This window comes from Rhinichthys klamathensis, unplaced genomic scaffold, assembly GCF_029890125.1.
Source record: "Rhinichthys klamathensis goyatoka isolate OS25496 unplaced genomic scaffold, OSU_Roscu_1.1 h1tg000111l_1, whole genome shotgun sequence".
NCBI lineage: Eukaryota > Metazoa > Chordata > Actinopteri > Cypriniformes > Leuciscidae > Rhinichthys > Rhinichthys klamathensis.
This window is the reverse complement of record NW_026606649.1, coordinates 4,221,256-4,247,147: the sequence shown is the minus strand read 5'-3', so window position 1 is coordinate 4,247,147 and position 25,892 is coordinate 4,221,256. Positions and strand designations below refer to the sequence as shown.

Here is a 25,892-nt window from a genome sequence, read left to right as displayed (position 1 = left end):
TAAAGGTTTCCTCGTTTTTTTCTTACCGTCTGGTGGTTATCAGTTTTGGCTTATATCGTACAAAAACCTTAAGGAGCAGATTCTCACCAGGTCTTCCGAGATATTTAAGTGTTTTGAAATGGTCTTGTTCGAGCTTAAAAACACGGTCCATGTCAAAGCACTTAAAAGTTCACTTCTAGCACTGACGCAACAGGAAACTCAAGACCAATGGCACAATGCAAAAAAGTCCTGACTCCCGATTTAAACTGAAAATCTCGTCACACAAGTCAAAAGGCAGATTTAAAAAAAAAAAAAAAAAAAAAAAAAACTATATTTATAAATGAATCTTCTCCGATTGTCCCCAAGTTATTTATGTCTATAGGTGAACGAAATTAGAGGAATGACTGCTTCCCAGGCCTAATTTGAGTTCATTAATAAGTATTTAGACAGTTTTCTTCATTATTTTTTATTCTAACATATTTTACTCTTATTCTTACACTAATTGGCTAATATCACTAATATCTAATATCACTCTGTCTCTCCTCCACCAATAAGCTGGTGTGTGTTGGGCGTTCTGGCGCAATATGGCTGCCGTCGCATCATCCAGGTGGATGCTGCACATTGGTGGTGGTTGAGGAGATTCCCTGTAAAGCGCTTTGAGTGCCGAGAAAAGCGCTATATATGTAATGAATTATTATTATTATTCCCCATTTAAGGAGGAAACTTAATGACAGTGGTCCATTTTGATTTTCCAAAACCAGTTTCAAATGTTATAGGCTACTGCTTACCATGTTGACAAATGAGCATTATAAAAAAGTTTTTGTTTTCAAATAGTATTGTATCATTTTCAGACATTATGATAGTTCAGTCAAAAATGCCTGTCTTGCTAAAACAGTGGTATAATTCTTTTGAATGTACAGAGGTCTTAAGAGAAACACTACAGAATATGCTCTAATATCAAATAAATCTTTCCAGAAAAAAAAAAAAACATATGTCAAATTATGTGAAAATAGACACTGCACACAAGTCTTCCACCAATCAAACATCAAGTAGCCAAATGTGAATAACTTTGCCCTAACTTGTAACATTGTTATGATTAGTGTGTACCATTCCATTCTGACCTTGAGCCAGTGGAGCTCAATAAGGATCCTTTGCTTTAGTTATTTCTGTATAACAATGGTTGAGAAAGGGTTAAGCTCTACTTGAGGATAAACTATGAACAGAGTTGTTTTATTAACATTTACAGATTTAATATGTGGTTATGATTACACTTGTGTTCCAACTTTAGTTGGATAATAGTTATTAGGTAATAACTGGATTTTTTTTAAAGTGTCTTCAGTTGAACTGTAATTTCTTTGAAGAAAAACTTGAAGTCACCGATGAGATGCTTCATGAGAACAGCATGTCCAAGTTCTAATAGATAAAGGATTGGTCCAATTCAGTGAGTGGTTAATTCTTCCTCGTCTCTCCTCTTGTAATTTCCCAAGTGGAGATTGTGCTTCTATCCTGAAACCAAAATCAAAATATTAGCACCGTTAACCACAATAAGCCTTGCAATGTGCTTTGACAGTACGTGTTGGAGGCTTTGAAGGCTCTGCTGCACTTTGGCTGTTTCTCAATATGCGTTCTTCAGCGATCTTGCGTCCTTGTGTTCTCGTACAACGTCATCATCAACCGTCAAAGTACAATTCCAATACTCAAGAACACAAGTACAGAGGACGCATGAAAGTGCCCGGATGTGTTCTTGATAGAGGAGGCATCGAATGCAGACTTGAGAGAATCGAACCGTTAAAAATCCCAGAAGACGCTGCGAGCAGTCGAAGTACGGAAGCCTATAAGCTTTAAACTTCTCGTTTTCAAATAAAAGATTCCCGCTGCAAGTTTGAAATGCATGACAGCTCGTGAAAGTAACCATTTGTCCATCTCTTTTGCTTAATTTTAATAAAGTGATAAAGACCTTAAGAAAGCGGCAGTATTTTTATTGGCATATTAAGAAGAATCTAACATTGACGAACCATAAACACACGGTAAAGTAAAAAATAAACATATGAAAAAAATGTCTATAATAATATGAAAGAAATGTTTAATAGGTTGTGACATTTGTTTGTGATGCTATGTTGCATTTATTGTGGTTTGGTCGTTAATCGCCATTTGCTGAGATGTTCAGTTTAGCAGCAAGAACGCAGCACATCTCAATTCTCACACAGATGCATTCTGTGTCTTCGCGTCCTTCCCAGCTCGTTCTTTTCAAGGTCGCCTGGCAAGACCAGTCTCACCGAGAACGCAAGTCCGTTCTTGGAATTGAGAAACAGCCTTAGTCTAACAGGATGAAATCTTACCTTAATGTGGACTCCGAGGGGTGCTAGATTATTCCTTAAGGCATCACAGGCCTTCAGCAAGGGTATTCTGTCTGGCTGTGGATGACTTTTCTGCATTTCACTGCCAGGCTTGGGGTCTTGTGGAGCTTGGTCTTGCACAGAAAGTGCAAATTTACGAACCTCACTCCGAAAATGCACCAACTCCTCCACCACATTATTCAAAATTCCGGAGGAATCATGGACTTCCTAAGGGACACAGTGTAAAAGCATTGAAATGTAAGAGTTCACACTTACATACAGTATAATTAAACAGTGTAAAGGTTATGCGTATTTGGCGTGCTGTCCGAGGGGAGGGCTCCGAGCCCAGAATTTGGCCCGAACCCAGAATACTTCCTCATCCCAAGTTGGGATAGGAATAGTCAAAAGTGAGGAGATGGGGTGGTGGAGGGATGCTGGGAAACTGTAACGGAACAAAGGCAAGTCTGCTGTATACTGTGTATACCTCTTATGTCGTGAATTGAATTGATTAACTGAATGTGCTCCTCCTGTGTTAATTAGGTTAATTATTTGAAAGTGCTCCTCCCGAAATTTGTTATTAAAACATCATGTGTTGCAATGATTTAATATCTATAAAGAAAAAGGACGTCAATGTCTACAAGGAAGAAAATAATTTATGCAAATGTCTTGGCTGAGATACGCACAACCGGCGCTGCGTCATAGAATGTCTCTGAAAAGGTTCACGCCCACTTTTGGGGGAAATAAACTAGCCTTCCCATAGACTTCAATACAAAATAGCGTCACAAAACAACATCCGTACACAGCAGACAGGCGTGAATAACTTAAGAAATCACTAAGATTAAACATGTCAAGTAATTATATGTCCACCCTGTCTGCCATAGAGCGTGAACGATACATCAACAAACTTAATTTGGTCAATTTAAAAACATGTCCCTTCATTCTCCCAGCCTCAAATTATTTATTTTAATAATTAATTATTTTACTGTCTATGGTAACAACCCCACCCAGTGGCCAGAGGTGTCTTTCCCGGACATTTACTTGTAGTCGTACCTCATCGAGTCACCATGGTAAGCCAGTGAATGATTTTACTTCGTTTTTGAATGTAAGCATCTTTAAATGTATATATTATGTCTTATAATATACATTATAATATATCTTATAATATATATAACCCCTTTGGGTGGGGTTGTTACACCAATTTGATGCTGGGAGAATAAAGGGACATGTTTTTAAATTGACCAAATTAAGTTTGTGTATGTATCTTTCAAGCTCTATGGCAGGCAGGGTGGACATATAATTACTTGACATGTTTTATATAATTGATTTCTTAAGTTATTTACGCCTGCCGGCTGTGTACGGACGTTGTTTTTTGCCGTTATTTTGTATTGAAGTCTATGGAAAGTCTAGTTTGTTTTCCCCCAAAAAGGGGCGGGGACGAAATTGACAGTTAAGTTCCCGGATGTGCCGGTTGTGCGTATGAAAACTCTGGTTTCTGGTCAAAGGAAATAATGTTGAAAATAATGTAAGATATCAAAGAAATATGAGGCATCTACTAGAACAGCCTTTCTCAAAGTGGGTGCCGCGGCACACTGGGGTGCCCCCTGACTTTGTCAGGGGTGCCGCCAAAAAATTACGTAGGCTAAAAATATATATATATATATAAATATTTGAATTTACATAAATACATTCTTCTTCTTTTTAAACATATGAACGTATTAATAAAATTGTAAATTCATTTTAGATAAATATATATATATAAAATTAACCATAAAAATCCGTCTCACAAGACCGAAGCAAGACACACACACAACTTGACGCAACCTATAGCAACAACACCGACCGCGCGAACGCGCGTCACACAGCAACTGCAGGCTCTGACAAACACACATACAAACTATACTATACTTCTGCATAACGTGTCTCTTTTTACAACAAAAATGTGAATTCTGCCGGTATTCAGACAGTCCCATGCATACAGATACAGATCCGGCCTACAATCGCCTACGTAGGCGAAATTTGTTTGACATATGATGTTTTATAAACAAAGTTCGGGAGGAGCACGTTCAAATAATCATTCCAATCAACTTGTCATCAAACAATTACCATGGCTACCCTATCAGCACGAAAGGAAGCATATAAATATTCACTCTGTCAACTCACCTAGCATTCCTTGACAGTTTCAGCATCCCTCCACCACCCCGACTCCTCACTCTTGGCTTATCTTATTTATTTATTTCACAGCCAGGAATACGGGGGGAGTGCTCTGGGTTCGGGCCGAATACCTAACTCGGAGCCCTCTCCTCGGACAGCACGCCAAATACGCATTTATTCTATCTGACTTATTTGTAAGTGTGAACTCGTGAATTCTAATCGTAAACACAGCCATGTTGAAGCCTGCAGTAATGTTTTTCATTGATGTTATGGCAGTCCACTCTGCTTATTGTTTTTCGAGAATCTTGCACTCCTGTTTGTCATTGTGCACGAAACTTCATGCCAATAAATCATCAGAAATATTGCTGACTTGTGCGCGTTTCAAGCGCACTCTTTACGCTCGTGCTAATGCCTGTTAGTTGTCCGTGGAATCGTGGATTTGCCTATATTTGGCGCTGAAAATGGAAACGTCTTTAGACATGGAAAATCGATTTTACAATCGATTCAATGAACGTTTATGTCTCAAAAATCGATCATTGTTATTATTGTTATTGTTATTTACAGTTCGTATTATGCTCTGTTCATTACTGTTCTGTCTAAATAAACAGGACATTTGCATTTACATTTGGGTTATGCAGTGTTTTTAATTTATATTTTACACTGGGGTGCCTTGAGATTTTATGCACTTTTGAAAGGTGCCCCGACTGAAAAAAGTTTGAGAAAGGCTGTACTAGAACACACACACAAAAAAAAAACGTCCTTGGATGTAACTGTTTCTAAGTATAACATGTCCATATTATTGTGTGGGAGTGTATATGAGTGTGCAGGTATGTTTGTTTCCTTTCCTGTTCTCTGTGCTCATCAGTGTTTGACAGGCAAGCTGGTTATATGGGCAGATCGGAGAGGCTCTGAGTCAGCGGCTGCCGCTGCACTAGATAGAAGCGGTGTGAGGATCTCCATTCTTCAAGTTTCCCTCTCCTGCTTCAGACGTGTTGCTGTGTGATCTCTTAGCTCTTGTGTAACTTGCTATGTTTATTTAACTAACACCTCTTGTGTGAAGTCAAAACTGTTAAACGTTGTACACGGGTGACTGCGGCCCCGTCCACACTACTGCATTTTCGTTTAAAAACGGAGACCTTTTGCTACGTTTGCACCTCCCGTCCACACTGAAACGGCAAAAACGGAGACCCAAAACGGAGAAGTTTAGAAACGCTGCCGATCTGTTTTTCGTTTTGAATCTCCGGAGGGCGTTTTAGTGTAGACGAGTCAAAACGGAGGACTTTAGAAACGATGACGCAGTAGAGGCTCACGCTCGGCTCTATGACTGGGTGTCATCAGTCATGGCGTATATCTTTGCTAGCAGCTGTTGTACAAGTAAATTCTGCATTTTACAACGCTATAACTGCCTACATGCGCCGGAGTCAAGCTATTATTCGAGCGATCTGTGACAATTCCCGTGTGCAGCGACGGCGTTGACCGTACATGGAGCGTCGGTTTGGGGTTAACCCAGAGCATGGTGGGATAATTTTATCAATGAAGTTGTGTTTACACCGGCACGCGCATGCCCAGTGTTGGTGAAAGGTCACGTGATCCGCGTTTTCAGTCGTTTTAATGTGGACGGAGATCAATTCTAATACGCAGCTAAAACGCTGGTGTGGACGGAGATCGTATTCGTTTCAATTATCCGTTTCTAAACTAAAACGCAGTAGTGTGGATGGGGCCTGTATTGAATTCTTTATTTTAAGGTCGCTGTCTTTGTAGGGTGCAGGGTGCCAATTTATTTTATAACACGATTTCTCCTATTCATGAAAAATTAACCAATTTTATTTTGAAATGTAACATTGAAAAAAAAAGAAAAGAAAGTTTGATCTCTCACCTTTTCATCCAGTAGATCAACTCCAAAAACATCCATGATTTCCCTGACATAGGACAGCATGGCTCCAAATACAACAGGACTCCTAGGCCCATGAACCTTCCAAACACAAAAAATACAGTAAAATTAGTCTGACTAATAAATATAAATTAAGGTTTGAAATATAATATTTTGTAATGAGGATATAACGAATGTGAGGCCTCAGTGACCTACCCTATGATGTTACCTTAGTAACAGCCTGAAGCTGACAGTTGCCATGGTGAATGAGGCTCATAATGGCATCCACAGCTTTTGGGGTGTCAAAATCATCAGCGAGTACTTTCCCAACACTGGTCTGTGTAGCAGATAACCTTGACAAAAAGACAGTGAAGACAAAAAGGAGGAGGAGACAAAGGCTTTTTTATCATCAGCTTTTTCACCTAGTCAATTTTATCGTTCATCAACTGGAAAAAATTGTTCTGAAAGTGATTCCAATGATATTGTTTCTCTATGCCGTTATCGTTGTAGTTGTGGTTTGGACTCTGCTATTCTTTTACATTGATAATGATTTTAAGAACTATATCTTTGAATATTAGAACTTTGTCGTTATAGTTATCATCCTTGGTGTGAATGGTCCTTAACACTTGCAACCACAGTGACAGCATCTGAAGTAACTATCATAGATGGTGACGTCCATAACACAAGGATTTGGATCACATCCAAAACACAAAACTGACGGGAGCAGTGACTGGATATAAAACCTTTTCATGACACAGCTCATATAAATGTATATCAGAGTCTGTCTTTACCTCTCCCAGAGAAGTCCCTCCTCTATAGGCTGGCTCTGTAAATGGCCCTGCATGTAGGCCTGTGCATTGTGGCAGAAGGCAGAGATGGTGGACAAGGTAGATCGGGCTTCATACATGCTAGCATCACTATAGTCAATTGCTGGAAAGGTTAAAAGACCCACAGAAAATGTATAGTAAATGTAGAATATCTGTCTCTTTGTAGGAGTATCTATTTCAGGAGTCCCTTTCAGCATGTAACAAACCTGATCTGTATTTGGTCAGAAGGCAAAACAGTCGAAACTCATTAGCAGTGTAAGATGCCAGAAAATCCTAGATTATAAAGAGAGTTAGATTTAAAAGACACTATTGTCTATTAAACGTACAGAACACATACTTTTAAATTTTTATTTTTTTATAATTTGTTACCTTTATAGTTATATAATTCTTCAAGGATTTTGACATCTTCTCTACACTTCCTTTCAAATGAAGGTGTCCTTAAAAACAAAGTTTCCATTAAATAGAGCTTTACGAGCCGTAAAGCTAAATATTCACAGATCCTATGCTGCAAAAAAATATAGTATGCTCATTAAAATATTACTACCCATTACTACTTCTTAACCAGAAGACTGAGGGCATTACCGGAGTGCAGGAAGTAGTTTCCCCATTGTTCACACTGATGATACGCCTCAGACTGGGCAATCTCATTCTCATGATGTGGGAAGGCAAGGTCAATCCCTCCGGAGTGGATGTCCAACTGACTTCCAAACACTGAGCTACAGACAAGAAAAGCAACAAAAAAAAAAATTGTATAGGAGTTACCGTTTCATGTGAAAATATGATTTTGTAATTCTGCTAAAAACTTCATCCATTCCTAGAGAATCAACCATTCAGAAAGAGGCTTGTTACTTTTTTTGGTTATACTTATGTGTTTTATTATTCTAAAAATAAGCATAATTTTGTACAGTTAAAAACAATGTTTGTATTTGACCTTCCTTAGATTTTATATTTGTTAAAGTAAAAAATTCTAACTACTCCTCAACTGAAAACTTTAATTATCTTAAAAGTCCAAATGAAATGGAAGTAATGACAGATCTTTTCTTATCTATTGTGACATATACAGTTATTCACCAAAATTATTCAACCTCCATTGCAAATCAGGTTTATTGGCAAAATGTACAGACTTTCAGCTGTTTGTAATGAACAAATCAAACAAAAGTAATTGAAACAGCTCAACACAACAAATGTTTCAAGTGGTTTCCCCAAATTCAACTGAAAAAGCTACTTTAAATGACTCAAAATTATTCAACCCCTTCATGGCAAACATCTTTAGTACTTAGTAGAACACCCTTTTGCTGTTATGACCTGCTGCAAACAAGATGTATGACCAGACACCAGCTTCTGGCAGCGTTTCTGAATAATCTTATCCCATTCCTCATGATCAATAGCCTCCAGTTCAGTAATATTCTTGGGTTTGCGTGCTGCAACCGTCTTCTTCAAATCCCACCAGAGATTTTCGATGGGGTTCAAGTCAGGTGACTGTGATGCCACTGTAGAATCTTCCAGGACTTCTTCTGCAACCAAGCCTTAATGGAATTTGAGGTATGCTTGGGATCATTGTCCTGTTGGAAGGTCCAATGTCGCCCAAGCTTCAGCTTCCTCACTGACGGCATGACGTTTTCTCCCAGGATTTCCTGATACTTCAATGAATCCATCTTGCCTTCCACACACTGCAGGTTTCCTGTGCCAGAGGATGCAAAACCACTGCAGAGCATCACCGAGCCACCACCATGCTTAACTTTTGGCCATTGGCTTGCTTAGTTGGGGACATTAAATTTAACATTTAATTTAATATTCAACAATAATATTGATCTGCCTGCATTGACACCATTATATGAGAACTGAACTGACCTGGACGATGACATCACGGTTTTCTCCAGAGCGGCTATATATAAAAATGAACTAAATTAATAACTTTTTTACAACAAAAATGAAACATCACTGAACTTACTTAAGCTGGACTGTGACGCTATTTTCTTCTGGAAACAAACTTTGTTGCATTATTTTCCTGTTATCTCTGTAAAGCTGCTTTGAAACAATCTGTATTGTAAAAAGCGCTATATAAATAAATGTGACTTGACTTAACTGTAATGTAGGCAGAGTGTTCTTTTTAGCATATGCTTCATTCTTCTTCCTCCAGACATATCCATAGGGCCGAAAATATCAACAGAACAGAATCCCAAAACTTCTGTGGCATATTTATATGATTTTGAGCAAACTGGAGCCGACTTTTTTTGTGCTTTTGGGTCAGTAGTAGGGGTGTAACGATACACAAACCTGACGGTTCGGTTCGTCCCACGGTTTTGAGGTCTCGGTTCGGTTCGGTTCATTTCGGTGGGGTGGGGGGGTTTAGAAAGCTAAAATTGCTTTTATTTTTTATTAAACAGTGCTTTAATGAACAAATTGTGTCCTTGTCTTTAAATTAATTCAATTACAAGTAAACGTTTCTCAAGGATAACAAAATTATCTGCTAATGCTGTAAACTACAGCCCTTACTTGCACATTACTATAACATTAAAGCTTAACAACAGAGCCTAGACTATTAGCCTAAATGATATAATAATAATCAACATTCAAATAACAAATTGTATGAAAACATGTAAACTGCACATAAGGCAATTTTTGCATTAACATGTTTTTACTCTAATTTGTTATTGTTATATAATAATTTACACAGTTGCTGTTATTTTCATGACAACTATTTTAAACATACATTAAATAATCAAGATATCATAAACAGGTTAAGTAAAATATAATATATAGGCTAATATATAGCATTTATTTAGTGAAAGAGTTAGCAAACCAGCAAGCTGTGGACACTGAATGACTTGCCTGAGGTAAATATAAAGCTATGTGAAAAACTAAGCGTTTTATTGACGTATTTCCGCTGTTGAAACACTGATTGAGTGTTTACACGAGTTATGATGCCTTTCAGTATACTGTATCTTTCAACATACCTTCGGGTGTCCATTCATGTTTATTCTTTAACTGAGGAAGAGATGATCGCGCTCCGCGCTGCCGCATGCATACAGTGATATCTGTCACGCCACATCTAAGAGCGCCAAAACGGCATTTATTGTTTGCATTTCGTGATCAAATAGACATAATTTGAAAGATTACACCTTGCTTATTATCAAAAGTAACAAAACACTGAGCTTATTGCGATTATATGTGGTTAATGGTGGTTAGGCAACAGCCCTGTATTCGTTGTGTACACATAACACATGAGGTGCAATGAGCCGGGTCTGGGCGGGGCAGCAGGGGCTGGGGCGTGTTCGGTTCGCCATGAGAGTATCGCGATACGTATCGTGGGTGGTGTATCGCGGTTTTTCGGTTCGGTTTAAATATCGTTACACCCCTAGTCAGTAGTGGTGTACGTCTTGGAGTTCTGGCATGCGTTTAGTACGCTCCTTACTGTGCAAGCTGAACATTTAGTGCCGTCGCTATCTTTTTGTATCCTGTTCCTTGTTTGTGAAGGGTGATGATATCTTCTCTTAACTTTTTGGACCATTCTTTTGACTTTTTGACTATTTCTAACATGCAGTTCAAACGTGACACTCAACAAACCTAGCCAGTTCAGATAGCTCATGTGCAAGCTCAAGCACACCTGGTGCAACTAATGAAGCCCTCAATTAGTTGCATCAGGTGTGCTTGAGACCACACCTGTTTTGCAGATTTGTGTTGTCGTGAGTGATTCTATTCAGGGGGTTGAATAATTTTGAGACTGCAGAAGTCATTAAAAGTTGCATTTTCAGTTGAATTTGAGGAAACCACTAGAACATTTGTTGTGTTGAGCTGTTTCAATTACTTTTGTTTTTATTTGTTCATTGCAAACAGCTGAAAGTCTGTAGATTTAGCCAATAAACCTGAGTTACAATGGGGGTTGAATAATTTTGATTACAACTGTATCTGGATGCAACAGATTGTCGAAAAGGAAAAAATATATATTTAAAATTAATTTAGCCCTCTATGGAACTAATTGTGAAAGACTAAAATCATTTTTCAAAATTAGTTTTCTACATCTGACCTTTGACCTTTTTTTAGGGTGCCGTCATTTGTAACCAACTTTGTCCTATTAGGGTAAATTATTTTTTTTTTACAAAAAATTGCAAATTGTCTGAAACTTTAAACACATTCAAATGCATTTTCACTGTCTGAAAAGTAGTGAAAAGGTCTTAGTGTTAAAAAAAAAAACGTTTTATTAACATTCCATCTTGTGCTACAATATTTCATTTTTAACTCGCATGTGAAAATATCAAAGACTTGACACAAAATTGACTTGACGCTGCCTGGAAAGTAGTGAAACCATGTCTTAGTGTTTCAAAAAGCATTAAAAACATTGTTTCTTTCTTGGAATTCCCAATCAATGATTGTAGCACAAGTGAAAATCAACAAGACTCTTCTTTTTCAGTGTAGCTCACACTTTCCAGACGTAACTCGAATTTTACCTGTTTAGTCATCATTTTTGGAGCATCCCTGCTTGTCAGTGTAGTCATAGGCAGTGGCATCTTTCCTGACCAAAGGTTGTAGTATGGATCACATTTTCAAAACTGGCATAGGATAATGTACCAAAATGCCTCCTCTCTGCCATCAGAGACCTATTGAACTGACTGAACTAATAATGGAGTAAACCTCCATTATGTTGTGAACAATAGATACATTTTCTCAAGCGACTACCTAAGACTAAATGTACAATTGGCATCCATTCGTAATTAGATACATCAAATCAGTGCAAAACAAATATCAATATCACGTTTGGTATAAGAAGTCAATTGGTTAAAGGGATACTCCACCGTTTTTTCATATTAAACTATGTTATTCTCTTATCTAAGATGAGTTGATACATACCTCTCTCGTCTCAGTGCGTGCACTTAATCGCTCTGTCGGGCGGAGAACTTTGAGAGCAGTTAGCTTAGCCCCATTCATTGTATATGGGCCAAACAGAGATGAAGTTAGAAGCGACCAAACACATCCACGTTTTCTCTATTTAAATATAGTTACACGAGTAGTTACACGACCAAGTATGGTGACACTAAATAAAATGTGGCGCTTTTTATAAGCGGGTAAAATGGATAACTATAATGTATCAGGGTTCCTGCACACTTTTGAAAGTCAAATTTAAGGCTTTTTAAGACCTTTTTAAGACCTGAAGAAATCAAAATTAATACCGTACATTAGGGCTGTGCAGTATTGACAAAAATATATCTTGATATTTTCAACATTTTGTTGATAATAATTAGATGATATTTTACTGATTGTGTTTTTGTGCTGGTGCCATGGCTGGTTTAGGTCTGTTGTTGACAGCTGACTCACGAAGATATTCATATTTTTCATATTCTATGCAGTGGTCAGTTCACAGCAGTGACAGAAATTAATATTTTAATTAAGGGGCAATATTTGCCAGCTTAAATTGATTTTTTCAGGGGCATTTTCACCTATATATGGACATTTTTTCTAAACTTATTTAGAGTTATGCATCACCTTTAATGTCAAATACTATCATTCAAATTAAATTATACAGTAATTATACAATAATACTTAATTATATAATAATCATACAGTACCACTGTTACAGTCAAATTAAATCATTCAATCAAAATCCATCTTTGCAGTGCAGAGGTGACAGAAGCGGCATCAGAAGTGGCATTAATTTATTTACACTCCATTTACAACTGCATAAATAAAGCTATGAGATATATATTTTTAAATCAATATTCAATATTTAAATATGAAATGATTTCTAATTTTAACATTTTATTTAAAGGGTACTTTAAATATGAAACCGCAGCGGCAAATCACTGTCTTAATAAGTGAGTTGAGGGAGTCATGCATTCAACCGATTCGTTCAAACGGCTGATTCTTTCGGGAAAGAAGCAAGTGATTCGTTCAAAACGCGGATTTCAGTCAAGAAATAATCGCTGTCGGTTGCATTGAGACTCTGCTACGGTTTCATTTTGAAATTATAGTCGGCGAAATAAAGGGAAAACAAACAATATTGACAATATTGTGTCTAAAAAGTAACTCAATGTTAACTTATTGTTAATTTAACTGTTGTATAACATAAATATCACAATTGGAATTGTGCACGGGAAAACGGCACTCTTTCTGATGTGATATTCTAATATAAGAACATAATATGATATAAATATAAGACAAAAACTAACTTGGGGACATAACAGTTACACTGCACACATCACGCAGTGAAAGCACGAGACAAATGCGATGTCAGCTCGCAGTGCCTCGTACATTGTTAAAACAATGATTACAATATCATAATAGACAATACACATCGCACACCATACGCACATAAAGAATGAACTTACAACTGAACTGACATTTACGACCTTTCTTCTCCTTCTCTCCTCTCGCGTGCAGGAGACAGTTATGCTGCCGCGACTCGCGAGTGACGCGAAATGTCACGTGAACTAGCAAATCCACAAAGATAGAATAATAAATAAATAAAAATACGTACGCTAATTAGATGGTTTTAATTTGGAAAGCTTTTAAATATGTCTAAGTCAAAGTGTCATCTAAAATTTAAGACCTTTCATAAGTAAAAATAAGACTTTATAAGACTTTTTATGGCCTTAAATTTTAAAAATCTAATTTAAGACTTTTTAAGACTTTTTAAGGATCCGCGGGAACCCTGTGTATGGCGGAATAGCACTTATTGGGAGCACTTCGACTCGGCGCTGTAATATCTTCACTCCTGAAAAGTCCTCTCCCCCCTCTCCCTCTCCCTCTCCCTCTCCTTGATACTTCGTCAACTCTGCACAAAAAACTACTACTACTGCAGGCGTGCAGGTCACGTTGGTTCTGTTGACGGAAATGACAGGGAGAGGGAGAGGGGGGAGAGGACTTTTCACGAGTGAAGATATTACAGCGCCGAGTCGAAGTGCTCCCAATAAGTGCTATTCCGCCATACATTATAGTTATCCATTTTACCCGCTTATAAAAAGTGCCACATTTTATTTAGTGTCACCATACTTGGTCGTGTAACTACTCGTGTAACTATATTTAAATAGAGAAAACGTGGATGTGTTTGGTCGCTTCTAACTTCATCTCTGTTTGGCCCATATACAATGAATGGGGCTAAGCTAACTGCTCTCAAAGTTCTCCGCCCGACAGAGCGATTAAGTGCACGCACTGAGACGAGAGAGGTATGTATCAACTCGTCTTAGATAAGAGAATAACATAGTTTAATATGAAAAAACGGTGGAGTATCCCTTTAAGGCACCCACACACTACAAGATAATCAGGGGCCCCAATTTTGGGCCCAATTCTCCCCTTCCTACAATCCTAGTTAAGTCCCGTTTATATTGATGGTTCTACAGATTATATTATCAGATTTTCCTGTGATGTGATTTGTGTTAAAAGTGATTGATAAATTTACTGTAAAAAGTATTCCAAACACTATTATTGCCATTTCTTCTTGCCCGTCGTCGCCATGTTTGTTTACTCTAAAGTCACGTTTAACCTCGAGAGATTTTGCAAGATTTCCTGTGTTCACAGTCAGGCCTCTGGTTGTTTGTGAATAAAATCTGTTATTAAGTGGTGTGCTGTTTTGGACGCACTCCACACACGATAGGTACAAAATGTATGATTTTTTGTATCGTCATGTTTCTCTCACATTTTGAAAATCTGTTAATTTTTTTTAAAATATTTTATTGTGGGCCAGCCTTAAGGCAGAGCATTTACCTTGCAATTGTAGAACATTCAATGTGCCACCCAGGTCTCCCTTGTCCCCAAGATGAAACCCAGTGAGGTTCATGTGGTTTGGATGCTTTCCACAGAGCAAAGTCCCTTGGATCCCTTTTATCCTGAACCCCTAAAATACAAGAAATTGTAAAATACTCTATTGGATTTAGGTCATGGTTTCTAAAGCATATTAATTATCCCAGAAAAAAAACTTCTCTTATCTACAGACATTACATATATTATCAGTAATATTTGTAACTATTACCAGTAGTTTTGTCAAACAATTTAACACAGAAAAAGATTATAATAAATGTGCAATGACAAATGATGTGTGAAGACCTCCAAGACAAAAAAACAGATGTCATAAACATACCTTGCTCCCCAACAACGCCTCCGAGATTCACAAGCTTGCCATAACGGCTACCAATGGACTGAGTGTTGAAGTAGACGTTCCCTGGGTCAACAAATCATACTGGATATTCAGTTTCATCTTCTTTTCATATTTAGAAAAAAAAAAAAAAACTTGACTTGACCTTAAATTGTCAACAAGAAAGAGAGAGGCACCTTGATTTGTGACATAGGCATGTCCGTTTCTGATAATGCGCTCTATGAAAGCTACAATCTGGGGAATGTTGTCTGTCACCCTCATGTATACAGCTGGAGGAAGAACCTGGACAAATGAACAAAGACCAGACAAATACACATTAATGTTTCAGTCATTTAGTCAAATTGCCACAAATTTTTTTTGATTTACCCGCAGTGCTTGCATGTCCCTTTTAAACTCTTCCTCATGCATTCTTGCAAGGACGGTGGGTGAGATGTTCTCCTGCAAAAGAAATTAAACCAAAAAAAAATTCTACATGTCTTAGAATTTTGCCAAGTGTAAACATCCTTCCACATAAATGTCTAATCTTGTATATACTGAATCATGGGTGAAAGAGTATAAGTTGATACTTACCTCAAGGCTTCTTTGTATGATTTTATCATCAATGTCAGTGATGACCATAACATGGATGACATTGATTCCAAAAAGTCTAGATAAGATCCTTTGCAGAATGTCAAATCGGACATATGAGCTGCATACGAGGAAGAAAAAGAAGAAAATAAAGGAAGCTGGCAGAGAAATGTATTTACTGCTGAACAAACACCAACCCAGGGTTATTTTAGTCAACTAAAATAATAGCATTTTTGATATTTGAAATAAAATAAATGTTAACTGAAATAAAATATAAAATTATTTCATTTCAGCTAGCTGTCAAGGCAACATTTCATAAATAATAAAAATAAAAACAACAAAATTGCTAAAACTAAGATTTACTCAAATTTAAATGGAAGTTAATAACTATAATAGTATTATTATTATATTAAATAGTATAAATTCTATTAAAATAACCTAGCAAAAACCTAAAACAAGCTATGTTTCAACTTAACTGCAACTACTCTAGCAAGCACTTACCACGCATGGCCGAGATGGGCATGGTCATAAACAGTGGGACCACAGCTATACCTGGAATTGACAAAAGATGTTATAGAAAAAAAAAAACTTATATAACATGTAAGAAAATCTAAATTACCGTGATGGACCACTGTGTACCTTACCAGGAAGCAATTCTTTCTTGAGCCAAAACCAGGGGTTCTTTCTGCTTGGTAAGACTGTTGTAAGTCATTACACCGGTGTCATAGCCCACTGGTTTTATCCACTTTCTCTCCGCCCTGCTGCATATATTACAACTGGACAGCAATGGCGTTTTTGTAATTCCATTATGAATCCCATGCCTGATTCTAAAGCCAGAATCAAGCAGTTTTGCATTTGTAATGAATGCTAAAGGCAGCCTCATTTTCATTCTACTAACGTTACATAACACAAAACATTTGAACAAAGTCCAGGTGGTGGTTAAAAGATTGCGACAATGCGATGAAATATAATCTATCTCTAGACATTTAAGCGCGTTTTCCCAAATGGATTGATGATATATGGTTTCCCAATTCCCCGATCAGTTTCTTTTCAGAGTCATCACATTGAAAGTTCAGCTTCGTCGGTCCACAACTGGTAAGGATCATTCATCTGTCACACCGACACACGCACCTCTCTTTCGGCTGTTTTGCAGTGGGTTCAAGATGGCCGCGCACTGAAAAAAACCATACCGGGGCGCGATATTTTTTTTCACAGGATGGTAGGGGAAGACTCATGAATATTCATTAGGGAACTCATCCCTGATTGGTCTTAACCCCAGTGACGGGTGGGTTTAGGGGCGGGGTTAGGGGTAAGTCATCAGACCCCCAGTGACGGGTAGGTTTAGGGGCGGGGTTAGGGGGTAGGTCATCAGACCAATCAGGGATGAGTTCCCTAATGAATATTCATGAGTCGTCCCCTACCATCCTGTGAAAAAAAATATCGCTACCGGGGCAAAGCGGACAATTAGACAGTAACATGAAAAACGATGCAGTTACGGAAATGATCTCGATTATGGTTTACTAATCCAATTAACAAATTTATTAACGTTCTCCTTATAAATGCATTTGAGGGATGTAACTGTATTTTTAAGTGGGAGGATTCCGTATGTGACGCAAAAAAAAAAAAACTTCCAGCCCAGCAATGTGTCATTCCGTTCAAAGCAAGTGGTGCTGCTCACTGCAGAGCCAAATAACGTCCAGCTCCCCCTCTCTGGACGTCGTGAGCAGAGCTTGACCTGGTCCAGCAGCTTAACCAGTTCCAGTAATCTAGTACGTTACCATAAGGCGTCTAGTAAAAGGGCAAAGACAAGTTTCAGTTATCTTATGTGTGCGTTTTGAGCTGTTAGTGTTTACAACCAGAAGATATGTTATTGTTTGTCTTTTCAGTCTTTTTCAATGGTCAATTTTTTAGGTCAAATTAAAATCCCGAATGGAACTGACCTCACAACTGTGAAAAGCATTGAAAAGGAATTCGATAAGCGGCAGCCCATACAGACAGATAATGTCTAATTGAAGATAATTGCCACTGTCTGGTTACTTCCGGTTTCTGGACTGGCTGCAGTAACCAAGGGGGTAATCCATCGACCGGAAGTTGAAGTCGGCCGGGTGCCGCCATGTTGTAGCAGAACTTCACTTGCGTTAGCATTTCCATTGACTCCCATTCATTTTTGCGTCACTTTGACAGCGAATAACTTTACATCTGAGGCGTTTAAAGACTCCATTTGTCCATTATTTATTTCTAAAGAAACACGACAATGTATAAAGGGCTCCATTACCTTCTATGTTACACTATGGCCCCGTAGAAACAGATTTAGTAAAAATAGGCTAACGATTGCGTCATAACCACTCGACTCTCTGTCGCGCTGTACAGAAGTTACCGTACAGACAGGAGGAGAAGCTCGCAGGCAATCGGGGGGACGTCCCGTCAAGGGAGAAGCCCATAGATAATGAGTCCATAAAAGCAACGGAATACTTACTCCTGCTCACTCACGCCAAAGAACTCTTTGCTCAAGTTCCCCGTCTCTGCAAGATTAACGTTGGCAGTTTTCACGCACAGCTACTAGAAGATTAACGTCTGTCAGACAGGTTGCTCACGTCATCAAGCTTAGTTTGAGTCGGTTTGAGTCTGCGCGTCAGGAACGGAAGTTCTCAAAAATCGCTAAAAGTGGGCTTCAACTGTCTCAACTGAGTTCCAATGAGATCGCTCTGTCCATTTCTTTTACTGTCTATGGCAGTAACACGTCTCTGTCCATGCGGCGGCGCTCGCAGGCGAGTGCAGAATGAATGGGAGTCTATGGGGTTTCACCCCCAGAAATCCACTTTTCTCAGGATGTAATTTTTTGTCAAGTAATTTGAAAGTTGCATTCAAAAGGGAGGGCTAAGATAATACACTCAGCTGAAAATTGCATTTTTAAGTTCACTTATCTGTTCTAAAAATCCGTTCAAAAATGTGATGACGTCACATAATAGCAGAATGCTAGCGTGTTCCGGGCCAACAACGGCCTAACCTGTAAGAAATCGAAAGGACATAAGTACTCGTTCATTCGACTTTTGGCCTATAATCTATATTGAACTTGCGGAATCAACAATAAAATCTATGTTGATTCAAGGACAAGCAGGAGAAAGAGATACATTTAGCCGTTTAGCTCCATAGACTCCCATTCATTCTGCACTCGCCCGCGATCACCTCCAGTGGAATTCTAATGGAACTGCAACCAATATGATGCACAATGGGGCTAATAGAGCTGGTAAGTCCCGCCCCTTCCGCTTACCCCGCTGGACCTCTAGGTTGAAAAATCGTCAATGCAAGTGAATGAGAGAAAATAATTATTTTCTAATCCCGTTTGAATTTTGCAATGAATGTGAACATATGTTGTCTGTGAATTTTTTATATAAATTTTCGTGTAAAGAATGCTACAATTTAGCGGGTAGAATTTTCATACGGTTAGACTTTGTGTGAGAGCACTTTGTGGACTACAACTCTTCGCTGCTTTCGACGCGTTTGATATACGTCACCACCACTAGCACACGGATCCCGCTAAACATGCCTTTGTTTGAATGGTGACATTTGGGTACAAAACACACAGGCATCTCAATCTAATTCCTTAGATTATCGCACCGTGATTTGTGGAGGGAAAATGTGTTATGCGGTGACGTCACATATGCGACGTGTAGTCTTTCTCGTTATGTCTATTCCACAACTGCTAGCCAAAGAATCATACAATATACTGTCAAACTCGTTACATGAGAAATTATATAAAAAATTCACAGACAACATATGTTCACATTCATGGCACAATTCAAACGGGATCAGAAAATAATTATTTTCTCTCATTCACTTGCATTGACGCTTTTTCAACCTAGAGGTCTACTTGGAGTTTTACGGATGGGCGGGACTTACCAGCTCTATCGGAAGTGCCAAGGCTCTCCGTTAGACGGGCTCTGATACAGCATACACGGGCTGCGTTCCAAACCGCATACTTCCCTACTATTTAGTATGGGAAAAAGAGTAGGCGAGCGAAAAAGTATGTATGAATCCAAAAGAGTAGGCGAGAATTACCTGGGTGACGTACTAGTTATCGCGAGATTCGGACTTAAGTGCGTTCGAATATGCCTACTTTCCTACTATATAGTAGGCGAAAACAGTACGTGAAGGAAGCAGTACGTTCGAAACATCAGTATTCATAAAAGAGTGGGCGAGAAGTTCCCGGATGGCTTACTGCTTCCGGCCCGATTTTTGAGTGCTCAACCCATAGATATCCAGGCAGATGTCTCGTCCGCGCTGCTGGCCAATGGAGGTCGACGTCCGCACTTGGCGGCCATCTTGTCACAGGCAGCTCACTCACTCGTAACATTGTGTTTTAATGGTGCAAGTACTTTTTAAATAACCATAACTTGCTCAATTTTCTACCGATTTTCAAACAGTTTGGTTTGTTATAAACGTCAGAGATGTAGTTATGACACTGCATACTTATGAATAATAAGTGTATAAATAAATAATCATCCAGAATTATAGCCACGTTAATAACGTTTGTAAGAAACCAAACGGTTTGTAAATCCGTCAAGATTTCAACGAGATAAGAGTATTTGTGTTCGTGCTGATCGCTCATCTTACATCAGGTACCACAGAGCCCGCCAGAAAGCTTGCCTGTGACAAGATGGCCGACGGTGATGACGATAGAGACTCCGCCGTAAGACATCTAGCCTTTATTATGGATATCTATGTTTTAAACTACCCGGAGCATCTTCACGTTGGAGTCAAGTTATGCGACGCACTGAAATATTTGTATTACTATAAAATGAAACGGAAAACAGTATAAATACTATGCATAATTTGCCTCGATTGTAACGGTGATTTTGTTTAACGAGGTCAGGGTTGTTTGCCAAGGATGTGTTTTGTTTTTGACCATTGAAGGATTTTCCCTCCACAAAATGTAGAGTACAAAGTCGTAGTTAAAATGCTGAATACTGCCAGCTGGGACCCGATACACATCGCTAACTATGTAGGAGAATACTTGGACTTGGTTGAGTCTCTGCCTTTCGACCTACAAAGAAACGTGTCTCTTATGAGAGAAATTGACTCCAAATACCAAGGTAACGTTGCGTTGTTTTTTTAATAATACGCCAGTTTGTTTTCATTCTACGCGTGTGTTGTTGCAATTGTGGAAATTATGTTGGCTTTAGATATGAATTAGAGGCGAATCAGATTATTGGGAGTATGTTAAATTTGATGTTAAGACAAATCACAACAATTTCGGAACATGATCTAACGTTACCGAAATAGAGCCTCTTGGTATTTATTTATTTTACTTTGTTGTCGGTCGGTTTGAGTCCGTCCCTGGTCTTGGTTGGTCATCCTGATCATTTTTTGTTGTCATATTCTCAGCTTCTGGTGTCATACTAACGGTAAAAACGATCGTCTCCACAGTTAAATTCACAGTGCGATTAAAAAAAAGGGGGATGTTAAAGGCATGTAAAAGAAAACTCATTTACCAAAAATTGGATTCGTGATAGCATTTTTTTAGTTGCTGCACAATCACACGTCGGCTGCATTATGTCAGATGTTTGTGTTTTAAAACAAATTTCGCTAGGGTAAAAAATAGTGCCAGTCATGATACGGAGTAGGCTACTTCACACTCGCTGAGATGCATTTCGTGCATGTATGTTCATCTGGTTGTTGTCAGATAAAGTGCTTAGCTTACTGGATTTGGTTGGGTAGAATTTTGTTACAGTAGCACATGCTCCACCTCCTTTGCTTTGGATTGGATTTAAGCAAAACGTGTTTGATTTAAAGCAACATATTTCGCTCTTGAATCCGCGCATTTTGGGCGAGTTCATAGAGTGTGGTTGGTTTTTGAATATTGCATGGGCGGATCTCTGTTTTTGTTTATTAGCTTTGATTGGCCGTTTTCAACAAGTAGGGATTGGTGTTTACCTGCCGGTGTAGCCAAATTTCATATTGAATGAACGTCTAGGTGAAATGCATTTGAAGTATACTTTGTCAAGTACTTTTGAACCCGTTAAGAACTGCATTGATAGTTCACCCAAAAATGAAATATATGTCTCCATTTATACCCCCATAATAAAGATATGTTTATAAATAAATCAATAAATGTATACCCCCATAAGACTTTTTAATCTGACCAACAGAAAGTGGAGCTTGTTTGTAAGTGACTTCTGTGTAGTGAGCTGTGCTTCATACATCACTACACTATTTACAATAGACCATTTTTGCCTGTGAAATTTCACTAATGTGACCACATAATGCATTCACAATAAATATTTTGTATAATTTCAGACCTCCTCAAAGAGTTAGATGAGGCCTATGAGAAACACGGACAGGAAGAGGACCCCATCCAGCGAAGGCGTTTGCTGCACTTTATCCAAAGAGCCCTTATCCAAAGTCAGGAACTGGGCGATGAGAAGATCCAACTCGCTAGTCAGATGGTGGAGATGCTGGAGAATCGTAGCCGGCAAGTTGACAATCTTGCTGAGCTTCTGGAAGCCCGAAATGAACCCCATGAAAGCGGGACAGCTACTACCACATCTTCCATTATTCCCAGTAAGAGAAGGGAGGAGGAGAAACAAAGAGAGGAATCCCTTGGTTCCATAGATGGGCTTTCTGGGGCTAACAAGCGCTCCAGACGTCAGAAAAATAATAATAATGACGCTCTTGAGAACATCGCCATAGTTCACCATGATGAAGGGATCAGCGGTGGCACTGCCAGGGAGAAGCGGAACAAAACCTCAAAGAAGAAACAGAGGTCCAAAGCCAAAGCTGACAGAGAGCCTTCACCTACAGATCTACCTATTGATCCGAATGAGCCTACTTACTGCTTGTGTGAGCAGGTGTCATTTGGAGAGATGATTGGTTGTGATAACGATGAATGTCCAATTGAATGGTTCCATTTTTCATGTATTGGGCTTAATCACAAACCCAAAGGAAAGTGGTACTGCCCAAAATGTAGGGGAGACACAGAGAAAACCATGGACAAATCAAAAAAGGAGAGGGCATATAATAGGTAACCTATATCGGCTGATCTCTTATGCTTTATTTTCTGTTTTATCTGGAGACATGTATCAAATAATCACTTAGAAGTATCATCCAAGTGGTTGAAATCTCCTCTCTCAGAGGCAGAAATACTTTTTTCAAAAAGCATTTATTTGAAATATGGATACTAAATGAAACTTTAATTGTGTTGGGTTGTATTGTTTTTGTGAAAACCCATTCTTTGTTAGTCCCGTGCAAGCATGTGGCTAGTTATAATAAGCTTTCACATACAATGAACTTGTTTGAATAATTTACTATTTCCTGTCTTTAGACATTGAAAAAATCCCTTATTATCCCTTACTCTTTATACTAATGTGTTCATACTAATATTTCGTGTTGATTCGTTTTTATTTTTACCATATTAAAAACAAAAAACAAGCAAATTAATGAATACAGACACTGATCATACACAGATCCTGTACACAAAATTCAAAGTGTATTATATAGTACATAAGAGGCATTCAATAAAACATGGGAAAAAAAACACTTCCAGGCATGTAACAGAACACACAAAAATAGCATAGCAGGATCACTTGAAGGTCAGTTCCCATTGAGTCAAGACCAATTCAATGATGGCAGGTTCCTCTTCTTGAAAAAATGGCCCCTGCATATATCCTCGTATAGTCCAGGCTAACACAATGTATAGTCACTTTTTGGTTAGAAAATGACCAAGTGATATTGGCTGAGCACAATTTCTCCAAGGGGAAAAAGGGATGGATTTTGGGTAAAGTGCATCATAACAGTATGAAAGTTGTGTGAGAGACAGAGAGAGGAGGAAGAAAAAAATAAACTTCCTCACAGTTCACTCAACTAAACTCTAACCACACAAAGTTCTGTGTTCTGCAGTGTAAGGTCAGCTGTCCCTCCAGCTCTGCTCGACAATAGCTGACACACGCTTCTCATACTCCCGCTTGTTTTCCTGGTAAAGTTGAGCTGCTTGGCTGTTAGCTGGACTGTTTGGATTTGGTTCATCAAGCAAAGACTGAGGATAAACAACAGAGGGAAAAAAGCTGATCAAGCTTCGTTTTGATTTGATTTGCATTGATACTCATAATGGTAAAAAGCATCAACACTACAATGTTTTACCTGGATTGAGGTAAGAATTGATGACACGTCGTAAGTTGGACTCCAACGGTTTTGTAGGATGTCAAGGCATATACTTCCATCTGCATATACTAAGGTATCATTGAAAGAGAAAGGGGTGGTTAAAACACGTCAAAGAGGCAGTAGCCTTCGTAGGGCAGCGGAATTAAACTGCCAAATTATGGAAGCTTGTTGCCGCCACAGAATAAAAAATAAAGGTAATTGCGACTTTTAAAAAATTGTGAGTTCATCTCACAATTCTGAGGGAAAAAAAGTCTGAATTGTTAGTTATAAAGTCGTAATTGTGAAGTCCAAATTGGAAGATATATACTTTAAAAAAAAGTAAGAAAAGTTGCAATTATTGTTGTTGTTTTTTATTCCGTGTTGAAAAAAAAAGAATCTTACCATTAGGATGAAACATTTTTGAGATGAATCTAACTGTGGGTGGTTTGTTTGGGTATTCTTCTGTGAATTCTACTGTCAATTTGAATGTACCTAAAACAACAACAAGAAGCATGAATACAAAATACATAGCATACATGCCTTGAATGACAAGAAATTATTCATTTCAAGAAGTGCATGTTTATATTTACCATCTTCAAATGGAGTTCCTTCTGGTCTGTGAAAAAAAAAATTAAACATTTTGGTAACATTTGGATAACCACAATAATGCCACCACGTCATCATTTGCTTTCAGTTTCAGTGTGAAAACAGGCACAGGTGGATAACAAATGCTCAAATTTGTGAACTTTTTAAAAGGACGGTCTTTGTTTATGCAATTCTTAGGTGTTCACGAACGACATAAAACTGCTCGGGTTTCAGAAACGTGAATCTGACATTTAATAAACTTGGTTTAGTCCACAGCACAAATATTGTCACAAGAAGTACTTACCCAAATATCACTGCATTCCATACCATGATATTGTTTTCTGACGGTGCACCGCTAACACCGGCTGGAGGATCCTCTTGAAGTCTGTTGGGTTTGTGTCAAAATAAACAAGGGAGTCAGGTCAGTTTTAGGAAACTAAGGTCAAAATAAACACAAAACAAATTACTTTATTTTTTAAAGACGACATTTAACAGATCTTCATTTCTATTTGAATATATCATATTCAAGATGTCGGATACGAAAAATAACTTTTCTTAAAAAAAAAAAAAAATTCCCGTCTAGATATTTCTCCTTATTACCCGGTACCACCGGTACATCCGGGAGCAGTAAACAACAGCTCCTCTTATAGTTTTCTTTTATTATTCACCTTTTAAAATCCCTCATAAGTCGCCTTCGTGCTGGAGTAGACATTTTTTAAACCGTACAATTGTCAGATACAATTTTTTGTGATATAACTGTTCAAATAATATGTGCCTTTTCTCCACTTGAAAGGTCATCGACTCAAATTCGCTTTTCGGCTCAGCTTGGAGGATTTCAACACGGAATTACAGACGATACCACTTTCCTGTGGGGGAGACTAGTGGTACATTATTAACAGTCTATATAACTTCGTTAATAATGTAGAGATTGTATAGTTAACTTGTACCATTTAAATAATATACAAATGTTATATTTGCAATTTAATATGCCATATGTAGGCTGTTATATTCAATGTATTACAAATGTTTCCCCCTTTTACAAAGAATAAAATCAAAGATCCATCTGTTGAAGGCGGAGCGCTAATGACGTTGTAGGTATCGCAGTAAAGGTCGACGCAGAAGACAGGTGACACCCATAGACAGTAAGGTGACACCCGTGCATCCAAACAGGCAGGAAACCGAGGTCTTTATTTCAGATACGGTACGATGTATTTGAAAACAAAACATTTTAAATATATGCAGTGTTAAGGTTCCATTTTATTTTGATGTACAAAATGCATGTCAGAAATAAACCCAAAGTTTCTTTAAGTAGATGTAAGAAAATGTCGGAAACTTTTCTCTTACAAGAAAATCAG

General features: G+C 38.2%; 3 protein-coding genes across 4 annotated transcripts; 1 reads left to right on the top strand and 2 right to left on the bottom strand.

Moving 5' to 3' along the window:
• Positions 1-1,343: 1,343 nt before the first annotated feature.
• On the bottom strand, positions 1,344-16,947 carry cars2 (cysteinyl-tRNA synthetase 2, mitochondrial). The gene is made up of 15 exons (XM_056254305.1): positions 16,461-16,947; positions 16,318-16,368; positions 15,820-15,937; positions 15,616-15,687; positions 15,426-15,531; positions 15,235-15,315; positions 14,862-14,991; positions 7,746-7,879; positions 7,533-7,600; positions 7,370-7,436; positions 7,128-7,266; positions 6,566-6,689; positions 6,343-6,438; positions 2,319-2,543; positions 1,344-1,485 (listed from the first exon to the last, which is right to left on the bottom strand). The coding sequence occupies exons 1-15, from the start codon at positions 16,703-16,705 to the stop codon at positions 1,429-1,431; spliced, it is 1,713 nt and encodes a 570-aa protein (XP_056110280.1). The 5' UTR covers positions 16,706-16,947; the 3' UTR covers positions 1,344-1,428.
• Positions 16,948-20,773: 3,826 nt separating this feature from the next.
• LOC130087745 (inhibitor of growth protein 1-like) lies at positions 20,774-22,841 on the top strand. Its single transcript, XM_056254232.1, has 2 exons — positions 20,774-20,909; positions 22,114-22,841. Exons 1-2 carry the CDS (start codon positions 20,774-20,776, stop codon positions 22,839-22,841), a joined length of 864 nt encoding a protein of 287 aa, XP_056110207.1.
• A 615-nt stretch (positions 22,842-23,456) lies between these two features.
• Positions 23,457-25,365, bottom strand: LOC130087744 (ubiquitin-conjugating enzyme E2 A-like). Of its 2 annotated transcripts, XM_056254230.1 has the most exons (6): positions 25,206-25,365; positions 24,842-24,922; positions 24,543-24,568; positions 24,355-24,444; positions 23,953-24,041; positions 23,457-23,848 (listed from the first exon to the last, which is right to left on the bottom strand). In XM_056254230.1, the coding sequence occupies exons 1-6, from the start codon at positions 25,247-25,249 to the stop codon at positions 23,720-23,722; spliced, it is 459 nt and encodes a 152-aa protein (XP_056110205.1). In that variant the 5' UTR covers positions 25,250-25,365; the 3' UTR covers positions 23,457-23,719. The 2 variants fall into 2 exon arrangements, with proteins under 2 accessions (XP_056110205.1, XP_056110206.1); XM_056254231.1 differs by lacking the exon at positions 24,355-24,444.
• Positions 25,366-25,892: the final 527 nt, after the last annotated feature.

What these genes read in the sequence shown, in the direction of transcription:
- cars2 (XM_056254305.1), bottom strand. Translation starts at nt 16,705, where the DNA reads ATGAAAATGAGGCTGCCTTTAGCATTCATTACAAATGCAAAACTGCTT. An exon ending in AGGCGTTGTTGGGGAGCAAG is followed by an intron (nt 14,992 to 15,234) that starts GTATGTTTATGA and finishes CTTGTATTTTAG; the next exon opens with GGGTTCAGGATAAAAGGGAT. An exon ending in TTGATCTACTGGATGAAAAG is followed by an intron (nt 2,544 to 6,342) that starts GTGAGAGATCAA and finishes TGTGTCCCTTAG; the next exon opens with GAAGTCCATGATTCCTCCGG.
- LOC130087745 (XM_056254232.1), top strand. Translation starts at nt 20,774, where the DNA reads ATGCTGAATACTGCCAGCTGGGACCCGATACACATCGCTAACTATGTA. An exon ending in AATTGACTCCAAATACCAAG is followed by an intron (nt 20,910 to 22,113) that starts GTAACGTTGCGT and finishes GTATAATTTCAG; the next exon opens with ACCTCCTCAAAGAGTTAGAT.
- LOC130087744 (XM_056254230.1), bottom strand. Translation starts at nt 25,249, where the DNA reads ATGTCTACTCCAGCACGAAGGCGACTTATGAGGGATTTTAAAAG. An exon ending in AGGAACTCCATTTGAAGATG is followed by an intron (nt 24,445 to 24,542) that starts GTAAATATAAAC and finishes TTGTTGTTTTAG; the next exon opens with GTACATTCAAATTGACAGTA. An exon ending in CAATTCTTACCTCAATCCAG is followed by an intron (nt 23,849 to 23,952) that starts GTAAAACATTGT and finishes GTTTATCCTCAG; the next exon opens with TCTTTGCTTGATGAACCAAA.